The sequence below is a fragment of the Pholis gunnellus genome, assembly GCF_910591455.1.
Source record: "Pholis gunnellus genome assembly, chromosome: 4".
In the NCBI taxonomy this organism is placed as follows: Eukaryota; Metazoa; Chordata; class Actinopteri; order Perciformes; family Pholidae; genus Pholis; species Pholis gunnellus.
In genome coordinates, this window is record NC_136530.1 from 20,419,320 (window position 1) to 20,442,385 (window position 23,066).

Consider the following 23,066-nt stretch of genomic DNA (forward strand, 5'->3'; position numbering starts at 1 on the left):
TAGTTCTAATTTAAATATATATATATATTTATAAAATGCTTTCTTCTGTTAAATGATTTACCTTTCTTGCCTTGTATAGGCATGCCTTAACACAGAAGTCTATTTAAGTAAACAATTGAAAATTGGTCACAAATGCTTATGCTTTTTCAACATGAAGTAGATGTGATTACTGTGGGCAGGAGACACATGATATATGATATATATCATCAGAAATATGTGGAACAAAGTAGGCATTTAATACAAAATCTTAGAAGAACAGATATTATACAAAGAACTCATGAAATAAGTGTTGTACATTACTATATCAGTATATTCGACAAATATGAATACATAATATGATTGTATTTTTATATTGTAATAGCGTTCTGATCCACCCTCCATACCAGTTGGTGGCGGTAGAGCATTAAATCGTCGTTTGCCAACCGTCAAGATAAAAGACAACAGGAGAGTTAAAAGCATAGGTTAAATGAGGAGATGGCCCAATCCCAATCTCCACCTTTACGGATTTTTCGATAGCGCAAAAACCTCAAAATCCGTAAAGGTGGAGATTGGGATTGGGCCGATGTCACGCGTCATATCACTGAGGTATAACCCATGGGAGGGGCTGCTGTAACCCGATAAATGTAGCTAACCCTTCAACGTTGCTACTTCACCACACTGCGCATGTGCGATACCCCAGAGGTCTTGAACGCTACCCGGAAGTGTTTCGATAACAACAACGGTAATGAACGGAAACCTAAATGTGTGTGTTTTTTTCACCGCAATGCAACGAGAACGTCCACCTAAATGCCAATTAATCGACTGGTCGTGTTGCTAATGCTACCGTTACAAACGCTTCGTACGTGTTGAGCTCTGTAGCTGACGTTATTAAGTTAGCTAACTAGCGTACAGCAAATGTAATTCAGTTGGCGTGAAACACACCTGTACAAGGTAGGAGTGCTAATTAATTTGTTTAAAAAAACATTTAAAACTAAACTACAAGCTTTAAAATACACTAAAACGAAATGCTGCACTGCGCCTCACACTTATCATTTGCTTGACGAAGGATTTGTCTCAGTGTATGCTTTTAACATGCTATTCTACACAAAGTAACGACAGCTGGCTGCAAAGTCGTTACTGTAACGTTAATGCAACGTGAGATATAACGTTAAATAAAACCATCATCTTCTCTTAACAGTGTTGGAGGAAGTTTTTCAGATACCCATAGACACTATCAGTTGTGTTGGTTTTAACACACTGTTAACAACTACTCCGTTACAAGTGCATATCCTGCATTTAAATACGAATTTTAGTGAAGGTTACTTGGGTAAATATAATAAGGAAATTGTAATTAAAGTATAAAAAGTAGAGATACACTGTAAAAAAAAAAACGTCCCCTGTGACTCTTTTACTAGTATATATGATTAACTTGTATTACTCATGCATTTATGTAAAAAGCAATTTAGATTTTTAGTTGGTTAAGTTGGAGCTACTTGCTTGTGTTAAAGGACTGCAACTGATTTCATTATGGATTCATCTGCTTATTGTTTTCTTGATTAATAAGTAGATTGTTTGATATCTAAAACTTCTGAAAATGGTGAGAAATGACCCAGAGCCCAAAGTGCCACCTTCACAGTGCTTGGTTTTGCCGATCAATGGTCCAGAATTCAAGATATTAATTGACAGAAAAAGCAGAAAAACTCAACATTTTAAACTGGGACTATGTAATGTTTTTGCTTTTGTATGCAAAATATCTTATTTTGTAAAGTAACTAGTTACTAAAGCTGACGTATACATGCAGTGCTGTAAAAAACACAATATTTCCCTCTGAAATGTAGTGGAGTAGAAGTACAAAGTGTCATGGAAAGAGTTAAGTTCAAGTAAATCAAATGTGTACTTAGTTATGTTCTACCACTGACTCTTAATATAAATACAATTAAGAAACAGATTAAATGCGCTGTGGTCTTGTTTTAGTCTTTTGAGGATTTTTTTTGTCATGTTTAACTACACACTAAAGGTATGGCTGACGACCCTCAAAGAAACTTTCGCTCCGCATATTATGAGAAAGTGGGCTTCAGAGGAGTGGAGGAGAAGAAATCTCTGGAAATACTGCTCAAGGATAATCCTCTGGGTAGGCAGCGATTCCTATTTACCAGCATTTCTATCTAAACACAGCTTGCATACTGAATGAATGTGGTTTAGGAACAGTATTGGGGGTTGTCACATGAGTATGCACCATCAGTGATGTTAATAAGACACATCATACAGACAGTACATTCAACAGGTATCAACAACAAACTACAATAGGTTGCAGTTCACCACGGATTTATTCCCGCAGCTGCTTCAAGATCATCTCTGAATGTATGCGTGGTTGGTTGCTGGAGTTTTCTGGTTCTTGTACCAATGTTTTCACCGTTCTAATAGATCTAGAAAAGCTGAGCACCTTCAGTCAGAGGTTCCCCCTCCCCTCCATGTACAGGATCCATGTGTGGAAGGTGTTGTTGGGTAAGACACACACACATACATAGCACACATATTACTGTCATGGCTTGCATTTCCATAAGTGCATGTAAAAGAATCAAATGGTGATCTGTGCATAAAGTGACGTTCCCCAACAAACTCTCCTGTTCCTGCAGGAATCCTACCTCCCCACAGTGACTCTCACACTATGGTGGGAGGCTACAGGAAAGAGCAGTACCAGGACATCCTGGAGGCTCTGGAGGTGATGAGATACGTCAACTCTTCCACTCCCTGCACCCATGTCTACCTGCGCATGTTCCAGCTGGAGAGCCAGGTGCTCCCACGGTGCTCTGAGATCTCAGCGCCGGTAAGATAGTCATGTTTGAGAACTGATAAAGCATGAGGAAAAACATTCAGATTGTATCTGGTAAAAATGTCCAAGATTGTGCTCAACCATGCACGCAGGATTTGCCATAACAGCTGTGTTTTAGATGCTCAGCTGATGGTCTAATGCAGAGCTAATTAGAAATGTGAGTGAACTTGGGTCTAGAGGGTTGTGTGTTGATGTGTGACATGTGGCTGCATTTATTTAAATTTGCACGTGTATATTTTTCCTGGCGTTGATCTCTTTAAATGCACGTGTGGATTACATAATAACCGTGTGAGTTTGACCAAAGATGGGTTTTTTTGGAGCTCATAGTAATGTGAGCATAGTCAGATTTTTTTTAAATGTTTTTTTTTCAAACATGCATACATCTGTAAGTTAATGCTTCTGGTACCATGAAATGACTAAAGTCTCAGAATTGCGGCGCCTGAGTGGAAAATGAAGCATGTGATGTTAAGATTAATGTTAGGCCATCACTTACAATTTGTACCACATAAAACCCTTTTTGTTTCAGTTCCACATCAATAACCCACTAAGCAGTGCTATCATTAAACAGGGAAACTGCACAGACTTACATTGGGCAGTGGGAATGTGTCCAAATCACCCCGACTATGACTACTTTCGTGCAACAGCTGAGTTTTGTCTTTGAAACTATTTATCAGCCTAAAAACAACTTACAGCACAGCGTAGTAACCTCTGCCTTTAACCCATCCTAAGCATTTAGGAGCAGTGGGCTGCTGTAAAATGCCCAGTGTCCCGTCAAGGACACGTCGGTATGCAGACAGGAGGAGCCGGGGATCAAACTGCCAACCTTGTGATTTAAGGACGACATGCTCTTCTACCCTCTTGAGCCCCGAAAAGCGCCTCAAAATTACTCCAATGTATTAGATGCTTAACTATCCTGAAAATGATTATCCATCTAGTCGTTTCTTCTTTTAGTACAGTTACAGAAGAGATTTTTAATGAGTGATTGTTGCGACAGGTATGTTCTGGGAATGTTCTTCAGGTTAAAAATAGTTGGATTTCTCTTTGCTTCCTTTATTCTTTAATGTTGTAATGCTTGATTATTGTCTTGTTGTTTTTTCAGGATGAAGAGAACGAGGACTTCCTCTCCATCAGTCGAGCCATGGAGGAGATCGTAGATGATCCCATCGACTGCTATTGGCTGATCAAGTGTTTCATCAATCAGTTCCACACAAAGTTTGGGGACTCAATACCCCACCTTGTAAGTGTTCCACAGTTATTGACTTAGTTTGATTAACAGTTCTCAGCTTAAGGTCCTCTGACTGGAATTTCTTCTGAAATTTCAGCTGCATCTTTTGCCCTTCATGGATGATAGAGATGTTCTGATACCGATGGATACCTATGTGTTAAGAAACTAAAATATATATGCTATTATTATTCTTTAACAGCTGTATACTTCTCGCGTGTATGGATGTGATATCATAAAACATGAACAACAGAGAATGAAAGCCATAGAACTTTATTTAATTCCCTAGTTTGACAGATTTTACAGTGTAAAATATTTGTAAACTGCTGACATTTTGCTAGCTCTGGCTAACATTACACTCTCTGTTAGCACCTGCCCAGCTCTCAACAGAGATCAGAAAGAAGCAAGATGCTCACTCATTAGCTTCTTCCATCATTGATTTAGAACGCAGCAATCGTTCTTTCAGGAGCAGATGATGAAAGTAGCTAAAGAGTGAGCGCTTGTACTGATCGGGTAGGATGTAGGGATTGGGTAGCAAGTGGCACATGTTGTTCCTGTGTTGCCTAAATGAGCTTATGAATGATATTAGATAATACCGGATCATGCATAGACTCGTGTTCCGATACTGGTATCCAGTCCAGTTCAAACAAAGCTCTCATCATTTCCAGTTTGTGGACCTCATGATCATTTTTAATCGTACTCAAAAGCAAATTAATTACCAAAAATAATCTGAATTCATCATGGATGGAAAAATTATTTCTTTTTATGTACGTCACTGTGACTAAAGACTGGTTGTCTCCACCTCTTTCGTCTTGGTGTAGCCGAAGAGCCTGGAGCATTATCTGAGTCAGGAGGAACCTCGACTGCTGAGGCATCTGAAGAACACTGGAGCCCTGGCTCAGCTGCCTTACAGCCTCTGGTTCAGACGCTGCTTCGCCGGTTGCCTTCCCGAATCCAGCCTGCAAAGGTCAGCGTACGGTTCATAGCACAAACCTGGCCACTATAGCGGCACACTTTCACAGAGCCAACACACAGCAAGGGTTCAGTCAGTCTTAGTTTCTCCTCAGCAGACTTGAGTCTGAACCAAACATGCTAATCAAATTAACTTTATTCAACCGTTGAGAACAAGTTGGTAGGAAAGCAACATTATGTCATTTCATCCAACCTGCTCGTGCTACCGTGTGACGTGGCGTCTGGGTGTGTTCACACGACAAAACTAAAATACGCTCGTCTACAAACTAACATTTGATCATTTTTGTTTATGACTTCCCATGTGCCTCAGGCTGTCATTGTGTAATCTGATCCTGGTGTTGTGTTGCATTCAGACTTGCAGCTACAATGAGATAAGAATCAACGGGATGTACATTTTGTTCAGTGGAAACCTCCTACATAAACAGTTTAACAGTCTCAAAAGAATCCACAGAAGTAGGTGGAGATTCACATATACGTTCTCTTTTAAACATGTACAAATGAAGATAAACAAATTGTAAACTAGAAAATGCATTTCCTGCTGAAAATGCGTTGGAATGCTGAAAGCTGAAATTAATTGCAAAAACATTGCTGAAAATAGATATCCAAATCAAAAAAAATTGCAAAAAGCTTAATAATTCAAAAAGTTTAAAGATTACAAATGGCTGAAAATACAGAAATGGGAGACTACCTGTCTGAAAAATGTTGTAGCCTGAAAGCATTTAAACTGCATTGCTGAAAACCCTTCTAGTTGAAATGTTTAACTATGGCGTCTGTAGCTGAAAGTATGAGAAAGATGAAGGCTTTGAAAGTTGAAGAAGTTTAAGAGGATTTGAAGATTTTCTCCATAGATATCCAATTAAAAAAAGATTGCAAAAAGCTGAATAATTCAAAGTTTAAAGCTTACAAATATGAAAAGTCATATCACTCCTCTCCTGAAAGAGCTGAACATTTTAATATTTGAATGGTTTATGTGGCTTAAAAAATGTCAGCAGTAGCGATATTTGTTGTAGTAGTAGTAGAAGTTGTAGTAGAAGTATTATAAGTTGTAGAATTATTAGTAGCATTAGAATAAGTGTGTGTGTGGGGGGTCCTCTAAAAGTATCCAAGACCTGAATGACTGAATGAGAGACACAGAGAGAGAGAGAGAAGTGTATGTGCGCGTGTGTCTGTGAGTCTGTGTGTTTATCAACATTGCTGATTACCGTAATCACGAACACCTGTGTGCCAGCAGCCTGTTCATGGAGAACAGACAGGCAGACAGACAGTTACATGGACTGAGTGAGTGAGTGAGACAGGCAGACAGACAGTTTTATGTACTGACTGAGTGAGTGAGACAGGCAGACAGACAGTTATAAGTACTGAGTGAGTGAGTGAGACAGGCAGACATGCAGTTATATGTACTGACTGAGTGAGTGAGACAGGCAGACAGACAGTTATAAGTACTGAGTGAGTGAGTGAGACGGGCAGACAGACAATTATATGTACTGAGTGAGTGAGTGAGACAGGCAGACAGACAGTTTTATGTACTGACTGAGTGAGTGAGACAGACAGACATGCAGTTATATGTACTGACTGAGTGAGTGAGACAGGCAGACAGACAGTTATATGTACTGACTGAGTGAGACAGGCAGACAGACAGTTTTATGTACTGACTGAGTGAGTGAGACAGGCAGACAGACAGTTATATGTACTGAGTGAGTGAGTGAGACAGGCAGACAGACAGTTATATGTACTGAGTGAGTGAGACAGGCAGACAGGCAGATATATGTACTGACTGAGTGAGTGAGACAGGCAGACAGACAGTTATATGTACTGAGTGAGTGAGTGAGACAGGCAGACAGACAGTTATATGTACTGAGTGAGTGAGACAGGCAGACAGACAGTTATATGTACTGAGTGAGTGAGTGAGACAGGCAGACAGACAGTTATATGTACTGAGTGAGTGAGACAGGCAGACAGACAGATATATGTACTGACTGAGTGAGTGAGACAGGCAGACAGACAGTTATATGTACTGAGTGAGTGAGTGAGACAGGCAGACAGACAGTTATATGTACTGAGTGAGACAGGCAGACAGACAGTTTTATGTACTGAGTGAGTGAGACAGACCGACAGACAGACAGACAGACTCAGACCGTTAGATGGACTGAGTGAGTGAGACAGAGAGGCAGACAGACAGTTATATGTACTGACTGAGTGAGTGAGACAGAGAGGCAGACAGACAGACAGGAGGTCTAAAAATGCCTTTGACTGAATATCTCCAAGTCGTGTGTGTGTGTAGAGAGAGAGAGAGAGAGAGCGTGCGTGTGTGTAACTGGTTGCCATGGTGAGGACGCACCTGGCGTTAGAAGCAGACTGATTAATAAACGTTACAGTAAACAGTGATTTTGAACAAAACTCCTGCCTCCTTTTAACAAAAAGCAGGAGTCTGAGTGCCAAAATATGGATACCGTGAGAAAGATAAGACTCTGCCGAACGCGATGATGTGTTTTTTATGTTGGTGGTGTTAAAAATGTGAGCTCCGGCGCAATATACAAAACTGGTACTGTCTGCTTTCTTTGAGAAATGAGTGGTCAGATTTAACATTGGTCTCTATGGAGCAGAAAGTTGGTTTTTCCTCTCAATTAAGTCATTTTCTGCCAAATGTGTAAATCTGTGGGATTCCACAATCACTTTTTAACGAGAAGACAGGATTAGCTACTGTATGAACTAAAAAATATATATGAAGAGTGTAAATTGTGGAGTCGAAGGCAAAAGACAATTATTTTTTTCACAAGAATCTGAAGCTGCTCTTCACTCTAGCGGTGACATCACGCACTCTAAGCAGCGCAATACACACCCATTATAAAGGCAGAAGAGGACTGAAAAAATCATAAAAGTTAAAATGGGACAGTTCAAAAAGTATAAAAGATATAAAAAAGATTATAACATACAATAATAGCTTAAGATTTTCTCTGTATTTTAAAGTTGAAATGGTGTCTGTAGCTGAAAGTATGAGGAAGTTGAAGGATTTGAAAGTTGAAGAATTATTTGAAATATTTGAAAATATTCTCCATAGAAACCCATTCAAAAAAAAGTTGAAAAAAGCTTAATAATTCAAAAAGTTTAAAGATTAGAAATATGAAGAGACATAGCATAAATGTCCTTAAAGAGCTGAACATTTTGATAGTTGAACGGTTTCTGTAGCTTAAAATATGAAGAAGAAGATGCGTTTCAAAGAATGGGGACGGAAGAAATATAAAAAGAGGAATAAAGAAACAGGATAACAATAGTTGGAATGCTTGACAGCATTCCAACAATTACCATAATAACCATACTTATGGGCCACAATAGCTTAAAGAAACAAAGCTATAACGTTGGTCTCGCTGACAGACATAAGCTACTTGCAGCAGAATCAAACTGCCCGGTCAATGTTGAATGTTTAAATATGTTGCTTAGCTTTAATGCTGCAGATTGAGTGAGAGGCAACAGACAGACTTTGTTTTCATATCTCTGAATACAATGGTACATGTTTTTTACATCTTGACCTTAAATTCTTCAAACTGGTCAAATGAACTAATGCCTTTTGTTTTTTGTAGGGTGTGGGACAAGGTCATCAGTGGGTCCTGTAAAATCCTGGTGTTTGTGGCCCTGGAGATTCTGCTCAGCTACAAGATCATGTTGCTGGGAATCACCCGGCCTGAAGGCGTGGTCAGGTTTCTGTGCAATGTGAGCAAACATCAGCATGTCGTTACGTTGTGGTCCACCAAACAGAAATATTGTTTTTCCTTTTTGTAAAAGCTCACGATGACGTTTCCCTTCCAGATACCGCAGGAAAACACGGATGCAATTGTGACTAAAGCTATCGACCTGTGGCACAAATATTGTGGCACTCCAATGCACGCTGTATAGTCAACATGGAGCTCCCCACGCAACGGAAACGTGGGCCCGGAGGTGAGATGCTCTCCCAGGATGCATCAGGATTGACTCCGACATTATGGATGAGTCTCCGCAGGACTGGACGGAAAAGTCAACACGGGCTACTTTCAATAAGTCCGAGGACTTTGGAGCCAATGCTCTCTTTGACTTTCAGCTTTCCCCCAAAGAATGTGATGAACTAAACGTGGGAAAGACAGCTGCTATGCAGAGTGGATGGACAAAGACAAAGACAAGGAAGCATGAACTTATTGTTTAATAAGTTTCTTTCTTTAAGAAACGTCATACATCATAGAAGACTCACAATAAATTAATACCCACATGCAGTTTTTCTGCTTTACAAAAAACATTTGAAAAGTCTCGCTTACTTTCTTTGCTATGTACAAGTCTTATAATTCTGAGTACATTTCTTTCAAAACATTTTTAAACGTAGAAGAGACGGTAATGATACCGACGCTTGTACGTACAGTCATAACACACACAACAGACCAACCAGTTCTTTCAATAGTGTGGTCAGCACTGTGGTTTATGAACCTAATAAGGACTGTAAACTATAATAATAAAAAAGTAAAGTGGCAAATTTCATATTTTGTACCACCAAAGATTAATCTCAGACAATAAAAAAAAAAAATGAAATGCAAAAAAAAAAATAAGTCTACCGTGTCCTTTTGCAGAGGGTTCGGTAACTTTTTGCTGTGTCTCCAGATAATTTGGCAACTTTTAAATCCCTGTAAACAATACTGTAGGCACAGTGACACAGTGGGTTACTGAACGCAGTCACTCCAACATGCTTTCAAGATCGCGACTTGCTGTGGTTTAAAATGCAGATCTGAAGTCTGAAAGGTGTTTTGAGCTCCTGAATGCAGCCCAGATACAGATGTGCAAATGAAAAGAATCTGGAATTATTGCTCAGTTGATTGTGTATGTGGTAGGAGGAGAGCTAAATTCTCACTGTTACTGGCTTGCAGAGAGCATTTTAGGACTTTAGGTTCATTTTGGCTTAAGATTCAGCTGCCATTTTGATTCCTCTGGCAAATTTAAGAAGCGATCATTGAGATGCCATCTATGGAATAACACTGTGCCAACACAAGAAACCCCCGAAGGAAAGCGAGGACAGTAAGAACATTGTGAAAGGCAAGAAAACATCCCAAAATCCCTGTGTAAAATAAAATCCCATCCTCGAAATTGGCACAGATTCTGTTGGACTAAAGCGGTGTTCAAAAACAAAGTGCTGCAAAGTAAACAAATGGCCGCCTCTTCAGCCTAAAGAGAAAAGAAAAGCCTTTGAATATTAAGAAGTCTGTAAAATCTCCGCCGAGGGGAGACGCCAGTTCAGAGTTGAATCCATTTGTAAAAGTGTTCGCTCGTGTTTCCTGTAACGGCCGCAGCACACAGGTTGTGTTCGTGTCCACTCCGTCAGTTTGAAGTCGACGCTGGGGAGGGTAGCAGCGTGAGGGCAGCAGGTAGCGGTCGGACCACTTCAGGCTCGTCGCGAGAGTATAAAAGCACGGCCGATTGTCTGACTGATCCATCTCACGGCCGATGAAACCTGCAGGGAGAAACCACAGCAACAGAGAGAACGTGAGTAACTTTATTGAAATGCTGTTAAAGTGGTTATTCATCTAACTAAAATGGAAGTATTCTCTGTATGTCTGTCCTTCCTTTTTATCAACTCGGTTGTTTTTGTCTCTTTATAGCATACTACATTACGACATTTTTTGTTATGTCATTTCAGTCTCTTTATACTATAAATGCTATGGCAGTTGCACTGATCTCATCCGTAAGGCTTGAAGAAGGATGGTGAAAACTGCTGTGTGTGTTTCTCATTGTGGATATACATTTACCAAATTCCTGTTTATATTCACTTTATTTATTTGCAATATTGCCAATGACAAATATATATTACTTGTAGTTTAGCCCTACATTTTCAGTTACACTATGTCTAAGATTTTAATTTAGCTTTTACTTAAGTGATTTTCCTTTTTTGAAAATACATATTTAATGAACAGTGTTACGAGGAACCTCAGATTCCCATTGCCAATCGACTTTTTTTCAAAATACTATACTATGACATGCTATCCTGGGACTTTTTACGACTCGTAGTACAGTATGGCATGAAAAGTGTCATAAAAAAGTAATTGTTTGGTATGCCATGAAGAGTCATAAAGAACTGATAGTAAAAAAATGCAGAAAAAGTAAGAGTGAAGTAGACCATAAAGTGTCATAAAATATTCATATTATAGTCCTTTTAGAACTCCTATTATTCTATGCCATATACAGGACTGTCTCAGAAAATTAGAATATTGTGATAAAGTTCTTTATTTTGTGTAATGCAATTAAAAAAACAAAAATGTCATGCATTCTGGATTCATTACAAATCAACTGAAATATTGCAAGCCTTTTATTCTTTTAATATTGCTGATTATGGCTTACAGCTTAAGAAAACTCAAATATCCTATCTCTAAATATTAGAATATCATGAAAAAGTATACTAGTAGGGTATTCAACTAATCACTTGAATCGTCTAATTAACTCGAAACACCTGCAAGGGTTTCCTGAGCCTTGAAAAACACTCAGCTTGGTTCAGTAAACTAAATCACACGTATGGGGATTATCACAATATTCTAATTTTCTGAGACAGTCCTGTAGGTGTAAAAAACGTCATTAAAAAGCAATAGTACGTCTTGAAAGTCAGAGGTATAATATGCCAGAAAAAGTGTCATTAAAATAAAAGGTTTAAGTATCGTATACCATGAAAAGTCATAAAAACATACTATAATATGCCATAAGTCATCGTATGGTATGTCGAAAACATTAAAAAAAAGTCACAGTATAGTTAATCAGAAAAGTCATCCTATAATAAGTCAGAATTTCTGCATATACCCCGTCAGCATATAGCCGTACCTGGTAAAATGACGGCTCGACTCATGCACCTCCATCTCTGTGCTCTTAAACTCATTCAACTCCTTCCTGATGGCAGCCTGAACAACACACAAAGAAACACTTATCAACACACAGTACATGTACAAACTACTGTAATCCAGAGTTGGGGAAGCATTGTTTGGATATGTTCTTGTGTGTTTGTTAACCTTATCAGCAGCTGTTAGCCGAGTCCATGGCTTGTCTGCTCTCCTGTCGTAGTCCTGAGCCTCAGCGACCTCCACATAGTCACTGAAGCGAATGAGGATCTTTGCCTCCCTTAGCTCCTCTACTGTGGGCCTCTGGCTGAGCTAGAGGGTGCAGGAAAGGAGAAGTGTCACTGACGGTAGCTCAATGCCCTGCAACATGGATGCTGAGGAACATGCGTCTGTGCAGGAAGGACAGCTAACGTTAGAGTGTTGTGCTCGTGACCGGAAAGTAGCGACTTCATTTCTCTTGGCTGGAGTAAATACATATGAGGTAACCAATTTTTTTTTTTTTATGTGCAGTGTAAATATGTTTATGTTCTGAAATCAATAAAAAAGTAAGTATGAAGAACCAATAAATATGAATAATCATTAAAATACTAGAAAGCAATTGTAGAACCTCTGCCAAGAATGAAAACAGACAACTTAGCTTTATTTTCTCGCCTCTAAAAAAAAAAAATACACATATTTGTATTACAATTGTCTTTCAATGTTAATAAATCTCTTAATAATAATTGGATTTGTACATCAATCAGTTGTTCCTTGGCTCATCCTCATTCCTTACCAAATTCCATTCATATCTATTCAGTAGTTTTTAAAATACTCTGCTAAGAGAGCAACATGATGGTTGAGGCAGGTATATAAATATATATATGAACACGGATGTGAAGACCCTCTGTCCATCGCCACCTCTCTTGTCTTACCTTTTTGGACAAATGTCTTTTGATCTCCCTCCTCTCCTCCTGCTCCTCCAGATCGTTTCGAGCTGGAAGGTAGGAGAAAGACAGCGTGATCACACACAGGGATTATTAATATACATGGATTTCTTCCTCTTACCGTATGTAAGTTACTGACGTTTGAGTATGTTCCTCTGCTCCAGTTCCTCTGCCGTCGGCCGTTGACTCAATCGCCTAAAAAAAACAATGAAGTAATCAATTAAAAAAATGTTTGAAATCATTCGCTGCATCTCTAGAGAGACTATTTACCAATGTATGCAACTGTGGTTTTAAGTGAGTGTTTGAATATCCTCCTCATACTGTACACACAAATACAATTTATGAAATGTTGCCGAGATATTTTGTGACCTACATTATATTTTTAGGTAGTTCTAATAATTCTGCATTAGGAATGATGAGAAATACATTCTTGCATTACTGCACCTATCAGAAACCTTTTCAACACTCACACCACATACTGTACTCCACTTTCCGCTCCTCACCTTTTAATCTCTCTCCTCCTTCCTCCCTCAATTATGACTCATAATCCATCATCTGCTCCCTTGAGCAGCCAGGTCACATCTATCACAGCTGACGTGTGTTAAAGCACTCTGAGGGTGACTGCACCTGCGCCTGCATGTGAAATAATGTGCGTCCGTACGTGTGTGTTTGTGTGATGACGTGTGTGGTACCTCGTATATCAGTGGCTGTAGAATCTCTGGCAATCCAGAGACTCACCTGGTCAGTTTGGTAGCCGTCTGTTGTCGAGACTCGAATCTCTCGACGTCCGACTGCATCGGCAGGATGTTTTTTTCCTCCAGCTCAGTCTTCGATGGACGGTTACTCAGCTTGATGGCCAGAGAGTCCTTTCGTAAAATCTTCATCGCCAGTGTGCCTACAATGTACAAGTAGCAAAGTGAATGTGGTGCGTTGATACTCACTTCACAAGCTGTTCATAAGCAGCTCTTATAGATTTATTTCCACTGCTGACATCGCTTTGGTTACTGATCATAGCTGTTCTTTATTCATCCCATTTTATTGTTTACATTTCAAGGTTTCCCCAAAGGCTACGAGGCAGAAGTATCTCCGTCTTGTGATCCATTTAGATTCCAGATAATGATATTAACAGTTTGCACACCGTTGTGTGTTCGTGTTCCCTGAAGTTTAATATTCATCACAACATTGTAATATGACGTAAACGTTAGCGGAGGCATTCACATCAACTAAACTGCAGTAATTCCGTTTCGTGTCTTTATGGATTTAATTAATTTCAGCTCATCTTGTAATGATCCACTGATTTAAATAGTTTTGTAACGATGAATCAAATGATTGTAATGTTAAAGAGGGGAGAGAGAATTCTCACCAACGCTGCGGCTTTTTTTTAGCCTTTTTTGCCACTTATCTTTGGTTTTACAGCACGTTTACTCTTGGATTTAGTCAGTATTTCCAAAATGGTATTGCCAGTTTTCTGCGCCCTAGCAGCTAAACAATATAATTAAAAAAAAATTGTTTATTTTCTGTTGGTGAGAAATCTTTAGAAAGCAGTCTTGGCGTTGAATCCAAGCATAAATCCTTTTTCCCTTTCCTTATATCTTGTACTGTGTGTATACTGTATTGCTTGTGCAAAAATAAATAAGATGTATTAGCAATGCTTCTGTAATAAATAATTCAGCAAAAACTCCTACTTGAAAACAATGTATCATCATCATCTTCCTCATCATCATCTTCATCGTCATCCTCCTCGTCATCTTCCTCCTCCTCTTCCTCCTCCTCCTCCTCTTCCTCAGGCAGGTCCTCGTAGTCCGCCTCGTTGGAGAGGTTCTCTTTGTCGTTGTTGCACTCGCTCATCACCGTGGGCACCGCGTGCATCATGGAGCTGTAGGTTGGGGGGAAAGGGCAAAGGTCAGACGGGTATGCTCAATGTCGCATGGAGTTGTGAAATAACAGCAGCTGTGTGAGAGAGCGCGACACGGGTGAATCATTTGTGTTTGCTCATCTATCGTCGGCCTGTTCAGTGTGGACGAGGCAAAGAAAAGCATCAAAACAGTGTAAAACTAGAAAAGTGCACTCAGAGGGCAAATCTCCTCCATGTGTGTCTCCCTCTCTCCTCCAAAAACGCTATCCCACTATATTGCCCATCCTTGTTCCCTTACAGTTAAGATGGCGGACAACATACCAAAAAAACAGGGATTTATTCATCTTGTTCGGCGCCTAACTTTAGTGGGTCACAACACATCAGTTATGGCGTTACCCTGCAGATGCTCGGGTATATTTTAAGACACTGAAAGAAAACAAAGGCCCCAGAACTGAAGGAGTGGGTTAGTGGTGGAAACAGCATCTGACGAATGTATGCTCAGTGGAATAACTGGGGATCAGGATGAAGGGGTGTCTCTCTGGGGACCGGTTCTGGGATTACATTCAATTGGAAGATAGGTCTAAATATCTGATCCTGTAGTAGAAACATGTGGAACCTATTTTCCCGATTTAATAATTTATTTCTTTATTTTTACTGGATCTATGTACTGGAATCTGTCTCCATAATATAAAAACCAAGCCTAAAAACAAATTCTGTTGAATACTTTGAGATTTGAGCTCAGTATCAGTACTTCCACTGTCCCGTACCTCTCAAACCTCTGCATAGTAAGGGCAAGGGTCTTGTTGAGCTCCTCTATGATCCGGCGGGGGGGGTGGAGGGGTAGCACCCCGTAGTGCAGGGAGTGCCCGCCCATTGGAGCATGGCTGGGAGGGGGGCACTTCTGGAAGGCGAGTGAAGAGGGCTCCATGCTCCCTGCAGGTATGGAGATCATGAGCTTCTTTGGAGGTAGAAGAGGAGATAACTTCGAAGACATACACGGCAACTTCACTGGGGCACCGTCTGCACGGAGCAGGGGGGGACGTGAAAAGATTAGACATGTATACACAGCGTCACGCATCTATAAACGTGCACAAAAGACAAATGTACCTGTCATGTGATTAGGTAGCCTGTGTAAGGGCTTGGGTGGCAGCGCAGGAGGTTGTTTGTGTAGCGTGGGAGGTCTGGAGAGTGTCGATTCAGCGCAATCAGCCGGATACACAGTGGACTTCTTCATGGATTTCTGGGCGTGGTCCTGTTGACACGCACCCTCTTTCGGCATCTGAAACTCCAGAGAGCCTGAGGATCAGAGACACGGAAATAAAAAAAACGGTCAGATGCTACGATATGAGACGAGAGATGAGGCAACAATGGTGCCGAGGCTCTGCTGCCTACCTACAGCTGCAGCGGCTCCTTCCATCAGCTCAGTACCTTCAGACTCTGACGGGCCGGAGCCGAGCACCGGAGAACGCCCGTTCTCCATCTTCACCTCCTGGAGTACAGCCGAGGAAGAGCCGTCTATACACAGAGAGAGAGAGAGAGGAAACAGATGACGACGGGAGGAAGGAAGTCAAAAATAGGTAAAGGAAAGACAATGTTGCAGCCAGAGCTCCACGAGCCAGTCTTCTTTTTTTAATCCTTAATATATATATATAACAATTTTCAACTAATAAATAACTCATTTTCTCTATAAAATGTAATTAATATAGAACACATGCCTATCGAGTTAAGTTACCACGGCCACATAGAGATGCAACAATTGCATTGAAAATGGTTAAAATAAATATGATCTATTTATAATATGGCTCATTTATGCAAACTGATGCTCAATATGTTCCCCTGTTTTGCATTACATCAGAAAAAAAAAGAATCATTAATCAACCATTTTTGTTTATGCTTGATTCCGACATTAATCACAGCGCTTCCTTACTGCCGGCCATAGAAACAAACTGAAACCACCAGCTATTCCAAAAATGACATGAGACGGAAAAAAACAAGCAAACACAAGCAACACAACTTTTACTTGATAAAAAGGACAAAATCAAAATCAATAAAGAAACTAACCATTTTGCTTATGAACTGCTCGTTTGACATTTCAGCCCCACATTGTGTTGATCACCTTTTGTTTTCTTGCCGCTCACCTTTCTCATAAACCTCCTTCAGCACTCCTTTCTTGATGAGCTCCTCTCTGCTCTGGCGAGTGGACATTTTCCTCTCCAACACTGAGGGAGAAAAGACTTGAAGCTGAATCTACAACAACAACAACAACAACAACAAATCGAAAGACCACCAGCGCACTGGATCCTGGATGAATGTGTCAGCTGCAGCAGATGTTTGTTTGGACTCACTGCCTCCATCACTGCTGCTACCAGGAATAACATGTGACTGAGCCCCTGAGCGACGCACAGGTTTCACCCCCAGCTAGCTGATCCACACAGAGAGGGAGGGGGGGGAATGATGTAGGTGTGGAACCAAACACATCATGTTTGCAGCTAATTAGCCGAACAATAAGCACATTATGAATTAAATGATGAGCTTATATTAAGATACAACTCTCAAGAGAACTGTGTCACTCAGATGTGATACATTCTCGTAGCTTGAGAATTAAAGGTGATGTTTTTTTTATCTATAAATGATTGCTATATAATAAACATAAGGTTCGGAACAGGAAAAGAAAAAGAAAATGTGTGTATTTACTTATTATAATGTCTCTGGCATCATTCACGCCTTTACTTTCTTGGTTGTAAAACGTACACGGACACCTATAAAGACAACTGGTAGCTTTTATGTTTTTATTGAATAACATGTTTGTAGATTTTCTTGCCCCCAGACAAATAAAAAAAATTGCAGTATGTTTTTAAGATAGCACGGTAACCTTCTCTGGATCCATGAATTCCCACATGATTTAATGCACCAGCAGTAACACACGGTGCTCACGCTGTGTTCCTACCTGTGTGCTGTAAAATCAAGATATCGTGTTTTATTTGCATACAGAGAAAGGAAGCAACCTGCTGTGACAGCTGGGGGAACAGCTTGGCTGCAGGAAGTCTCTCTTCACCCCTCTCAGTAATAACAAGATGTGAAACCATTCAGCCAGCTGAGGAACAACAACAGCTTCAATTTCTCCGTCCAAATATAACGCTGTCTTTCATTTCACAGTCTACTACCGAGTGCAGATTGTAGCGGAGAACCTATTATGTACCGACATCCACATTTCCTCAGATACCGGGGCTAACATCGAGTTCACTCACTGTAAAATAGGGACAATTAAGCATTTAAAGCTATTCTGTTGCTGCAGTAAACGTTAACAATCAACTTCACTCCCGCGTGTTTGCATCTCTGACGAATACTGTAATTAACAGTGTTTAGTGATAGTGTTTGAAGCGGGTAAATCAAATGGAAATTGTGGAAATTAACGACTACAGGCACTTGGCTGGATGTTTCCAGACTCTAGACCAGGGGTGTCAAACTCATTGTCGCTCTGGGGCCACATCAGCATCATGGTTGCCCCCAAAGGGCCGGTTGTCGGCGGGGGGGGGGGGGGGGGGGTACTCCTTCGTCTTCGGTGGGGAGGGGGGCTGCTGCTGCTGCTGCTGCTGCCACATACGCTGGTCGAGGTGTGCGCGGCGCGTGCGGATCGGGGAGGAGCTCCGGCGTGCGCGATACAACGGATATTTGTAAATTGTCCGACTTTTACATTTTTTTTTTTTGCTGGCGGATTCGCGGGCCACATAAAATGACGTGGCGGGCCGGATCCGGCCCGCGGGCCGTATGTTTGACACCCCTGCTCTAGACGCTTCCTTTTCTGAGAAGGTCATGTACTTAAGTAAAAGCAGTAACACCACAGTGAGAAATACCTAAATAAAAGTCCTGCATTCAAAATGTTCATTTCTTAGTTCTAGAATTTCTTTTTAGTAATATTTTCTTTCATTAATCTGATTTGATTCCTGACTTCTCTGTGAAGGCATTTGTCAACAATTGTTGTTTTATAATGTGCTATTGAAATGAATTGACTTGACCGTGCAAACTTTACTTAGAACTGTTAATTCATTTTGCAGATCTTACCGGGATTTGCACACTTGTATGCCAGTGAGCATATTTGTTCAGTACTTGCTTTTGCACAATTCTTTGTACCGCCTGGTTCGTTCATGCACGAGATCAATCGACTCATCTATCTTATTATCGATAACCTGTTAAAGCCAGAGTTGCAGCAAGAACCCGGCTCAGCGGTTGGTCTGCTTGATGAAGCGGCCAAAGCCTCCCGGTGCTTCACCAGCCTCACATAACCATAATCATAGATGGTGTATCTTTGCTGCAGGCCTTATATCACCCACTGCTCTGCAGCTCCATTCATCAATGCTACTGTTGCTAGGTGCCACAGGGAGACATTTATCTCCCCCCTACAGGGAGGGAGAGGTGGGGGAGCTGGGTGATAACGTGACGCAGTGTTTCGGTTCTTACCGGCAGAGGTCTGCTTGAACTTTTCACTCTTCTTCTTCCTCCATTTCCAGGGTTTGAATAGACGTCCCAGGGAGGCGAATTTGCTCCGCCGCCGAATGGGAGGCGTGTGTGTGCCCGGAACCAGCGAATCAGAGCGCATCGCTGTCAACCTCTCCACTTCCTCGGCTGGAAAACACAACGGGAGCAACAAGGGTCATCAACGGGCAGGCAACCGACACTTACAGAAATATGTTTATGACGAAATGATTAGCTGATGAAATGACGAGAGAGGACCATAAACAAGAAGTGTTACAGTTAAGAGGTCAAATGATTTTGATTGGATTTTTAAAAGGTGGTCTTTTAAAATAATTTATTTTCCTTTCATATCTTGGACAAAGAGCTGATAGTGTAGCATTATATCTTCGAGAGATGAGTTTAGAGGGGAGAATAAGCTGAAAATGGGTCAGATATTTTACGTTTTAGCCCACGTTTTTAAACCTTATCGCCAGAATAATGTGTTGAATGTTTTTTCCTTGAGTGGAGGAAAAGCCTATCTCAAACGATCTAAATAATAAATATCTCAAATATGATCTAAAGACAGCCGTGAGGTTGTCACATGGAGCTCTCACTGTGACTCTGAACTGTCGTTCTTGGCCCGATAGGGAGTTGTTTGAAAGAAGTCCTGCTGGAGGCTGTTTCTATACAGCATGCACCAGTTTTTCATTCGATAGCACACCTTTTTCCACTACACACAACCTCCTGCTGCACAAGAAGGACTCTACGGAACGAGGACATGAGGCCTCAAACCAGAGGCCATGAATATAAAAGACAGGAAGTCAACATTTCAGCCGGCAGTAGTGGATGTAAACACACACAAGCACCAGCAGACACTGATACACAGAGACACTGATATGCAACAGAAGAATAGAATAATGTTCATGTGAAAATATGTTCTAGCAGGCAGATCAGGGAGACTTTTTTCATGTGAAATGCATTCATGAAATCTGTTAATCCTGCTGACGAACAGAACAAAAGTAGACGACAACCAGACTAAAGCGTGACGATACCTGCATGAATCTCAATACTTTTGTGGTACAGAAGTGCTGAAAGCATCAAATCATGACCACAAACACAAGCTGAACAGTGGACAGTATGTCAGTGGTAAGGGAGGAAAAACAAATCAGTGTGAACCAGTAAACAGGTGCAGACAGGAGGAGACGTCAGCCTGGAGGTGGCCCTGTTACGAGACGGATGTCAGTTCAGCTCTGTACCGGCTCAGCAGCCATCATCGAGAGGCCCTTCTTCAACAACAACAACAACATCCAATCCCCCCCACCTCCTAACCCACTCCACCTCCTCTCCTCAGCTGTCCCTGTGGCAGATCTCTGTAGCACCCTGGTGAGAACATCAGAGGGCTCACGGGACCCTCCCCTGGACAAATAAGGGAATATCTCAAAGCAAAGAAAATCATTGACAAAACAAAGTATTTTTAGTTTACGCGACTATAAAACGCACAAATGATGACGCATGCGTTGATTCCTCCAGGGTGAGCAGATACCGTGTTTTTTTTTATTCCTGAGGTGAACGTTTCCTTACATCCTGGTTACATCCCCCAGCAGTGAGTCAGACTCGCACTGACCCCGGCTGTGTTTTTTTTTTTCTTGCCGCTGCCTCGTCAAAACACTCACTGACTCAACAACAAGCTCAGGACAGCGAGTTCTGGGACAGCTAATAAATACATAATTAAATGTAAACCAATCAGTAAATCAACTTCTGTGTGCCCAAACGCTTCCTCAATGAATCGATTAGCTGAAGAAAACATATGTATGAGGCAAGTTTTGTAAATGTATATTCAACTAATTTATCAAGCAAAAATGCCAGAAATTCAGTTTTTTTTAGGTTCATAGATGTGATGTTTTGCTTCTTTTCCGCATCATATCTATTTGTAAATCTTTGGGTTTTGGAGTTTTTTTCAGACAAAACAAGTAATTAGAAGACGTCACCTTTGGCTCTGGGAACTGCCCATTTTCACAGAACTCAATTTATGGACTAAATAATGGCAACAGCAATTAGTTGCAGCCCCAATTAAGGTCTTGATCGAATAAGACATTTAAAATCGACTGGGTGTATTTGTTTTTATGGGAAACAACCAAGTTTATATTAGTCACATCTCTGGGGCTTGACTCAACAACAGACTTTTAGCAATCTTCTTCATGACTGTATTGATCTGCGGACGGACAATAACACCGGAGAGAGATTTTCAAATTAAATCAAGTAGTTGGATTTAATTGGACACATTTTACAACCAGCTGGTCAGGACAGCCGAAGATGCTGCGCGCGTGATGACGCTAGTGCTGCAACAAAGAGTCCATCAACTGATTTGTCGACTGACGGAAAACAAATCGGCAGCATAATATTGATAATATAATAAAGGTTTGTGTCGTCTTACAAGAAAAAAATACCCCATTTCAGCCTCTCCATTGTGAATACTTGCTTTTTCTATAATAGTAAAGTGAATATATTTGTGTTTTAGAAAGTGGACATTCGAATATGTCACGGAAGGCTCACGTGTCGCCGTTTTATGAGATTTTATTGACTAAAAAATATTGTATTGATTTAAAAAAAGAGAGTGATTTTACAGCAAAACCTAAGCAAAACTAAATTACACACACTATAAAAGATGAATCTGAAATCATGCTCGACATTAACTTTATCTCAATTACATCACAAACATGCAACACTAAATATAATCAAACGGGTTTTAAAAAAACACCCTGAAGCTTCACTAAAGAGTAGGAAGTTAATTCAAGGACCGTTAAGGGCTGATCTGATCTGAGTGATGCTCCCAGTGCTGGAGAGCAGATGTCCCCCGGCAGACAGGGAGCGGCCACCGGCGGACGACGATAAGAATGATTAAAAAAGAGAAGAGTAAGACCACCACCTCCTCTTCCTCCCTGTCTAAAATAAACCGTGACATCTCACCGTCCAGCGGCTCGGCTCCCCGGCAGTTGCTGCAGATGTGTTTGATCTCTTTGCCGATCTGGCAGTGGATCGTGAACGGCACGTTGTTGTTGTTGTGTGCGGCGGGCTGCTGCTGCTGCTGCTGGGGCTGTTTGACGGAGCAGTGGCGGGACTTCATCCCGGTCAGGCAGAAAGCTCTCCTCCTCTTTCCCGGTTTCTGCTCCTCGGGCGCTACAGATGGGTGCTCGGTGGCAGATCCGGACCCGGACCGCGAACGCATCACGTCGCCTCCACGGACCGCCATGTTTGACTTGGACTGCAGGGCAAGACCTTACACTTGCATGTGCTGGACCCTCTGGCCTGGAGGAGGATATCAACTGGTTTGCCGGTCTGTCCACAACTAGCAAGTCAGCCGCCATGAGAACGACTACTACTACTACTTCCGGCCTCATCTTACAAAATAAAAGCACGTTGAGCGAGCAATACCTGTCTGAACTGGAAATACGCAATCATACTGAGAAAATAGCTTCTCTCAGTATGTTTGCAAGCATTGTACAACTATCTCTTTAACTAAAAAGAAGAGATGTGGGTTGAAATGGCTGCTTCATGTGACTAGAGCACTGATCATGGCTGGAAAGTCTATCTGCATATCAATAAGCCTTTACATTTGCAAAGAGAAGAAAATAAGAATGAATCATTTAAAAAGCACTGCAGCATTAGCAGCAGCTACTGACACTGAAACAAATTAACGAAGATTTTTCTGGGGTTAAATACAATGACAAACAGCAGGAGACGTTAGTTACATGGTAAGAAGAAAGAGCCTGTGGGGGTCTTTATACTGCCACACCTTACATTGTTGTCCTGTGAAACTGTTTGTGCAACATTTTATTTAAAGTCTGCACTTCTATTAGCATTACTATTAATTCATTTTGGTGCGACAACTACCATTTAGCACTCGGGAGCAGCTGCTTATGTTACACTTTAATTAGTTAATAAATCACGTTGTATCACTTATAAAACAGTGATACAATGATGTATAACACAATAAAAG

The 23,066-nt window shown here is 41.0% G+C and overlaps 2 protein-coding genes across 3 annotated transcripts; one reads left to right on the forward strand and one right to left on the reverse strand.

Moving 5' to 3' along the window:
* The first annotated feature begins 572 nt into the window (after window positions 1–572).
* tbc1d7 (TBC1 domain family, member 7) lies at window positions 573–9,732 on the forward strand. 2 transcript variants are annotated; one of them, XM_079157264.1, is made up of 8 exons: window positions 573–721; window positions 1,997–2,110; window positions 2,404–2,484; window positions 2,616–2,806; window positions 3,912–4,049; window positions 4,856–5,001; window positions 8,585–8,714; window positions 8,811–9,732. In XM_079157264.1, the coding sequence occupies exons 1-8, from the start codon at window positions 664–666 to the stop codon at window positions 8,895–8,897; spliced, it is 945 nt and encodes a 314-aa protein (XP_079013390.1). In that variant the 5' UTR covers window positions 573–663; the 3' UTR covers window positions 8,898–9,732. The 2 variants fall into 2 exon arrangements, with proteins under 2 accessions (XP_079013390.1, XP_079013391.1); XM_079157265.1 differs by lacking the exon at window positions 573–721 and adding an exon at window positions 736–930.
* Window positions 9,733–10,203: 471 nt separating this feature from the next.
* phactr1 (phosphatase and actin regulator 1) lies at window positions 10,204–22,319 on the reverse strand (the record flags this gene model as incomplete). The annotated part of the gene is made up of 13 exons (XM_079158580.1): window positions 10,204–10,470; window positions 11,826–11,902; window positions 12,011–12,151; window positions 12,751–12,812; window positions 12,902–12,957; window positions 13,501–13,657; window positions 14,448–14,638; window positions 15,385–15,637; window positions 15,725–15,913; window positions 16,010–16,132; window positions 16,756–16,836; window positions 19,076–19,240; window positions 22,037–22,319. 13 exons carry the CDS (start codon window positions 22,317–22,319, stop codon window positions 10,455–10,457), a joined length of 1,794 nt encoding a protein of 597 aa, XP_079014706.1. The 3' UTR covers window positions 10,204–10,454.
* Between the last annotated feature and the right edge of the window lie 747 nt (window positions 22,320–23,066).

Excerpts from the sequence above, each read along its gene's own strand:
- tbc1d7 (XM_079157264.1), top strand. The coding sequence starts at position 664 with ATGTGCGATACCCCAGAGGTCTTGAACGCTACCCGGAAGTGTTTCGAT. Across the intron at positions 2,111-2,403 it reads GCTCAAGGATAATCCTCTGG|ATCTAGAAAAGCTGAGCACC; the intron begins GTAGGCAGCGAT and ends CCGTTCTAATAG. Across the intron at positions 8,715-8,810 it reads TGGTCAGGTTTCTGTGCAAT|ATACCGCAGGAAAACACGGA; the intron begins GTGAGCAAACAT and ends TTTCCCTTCCAG.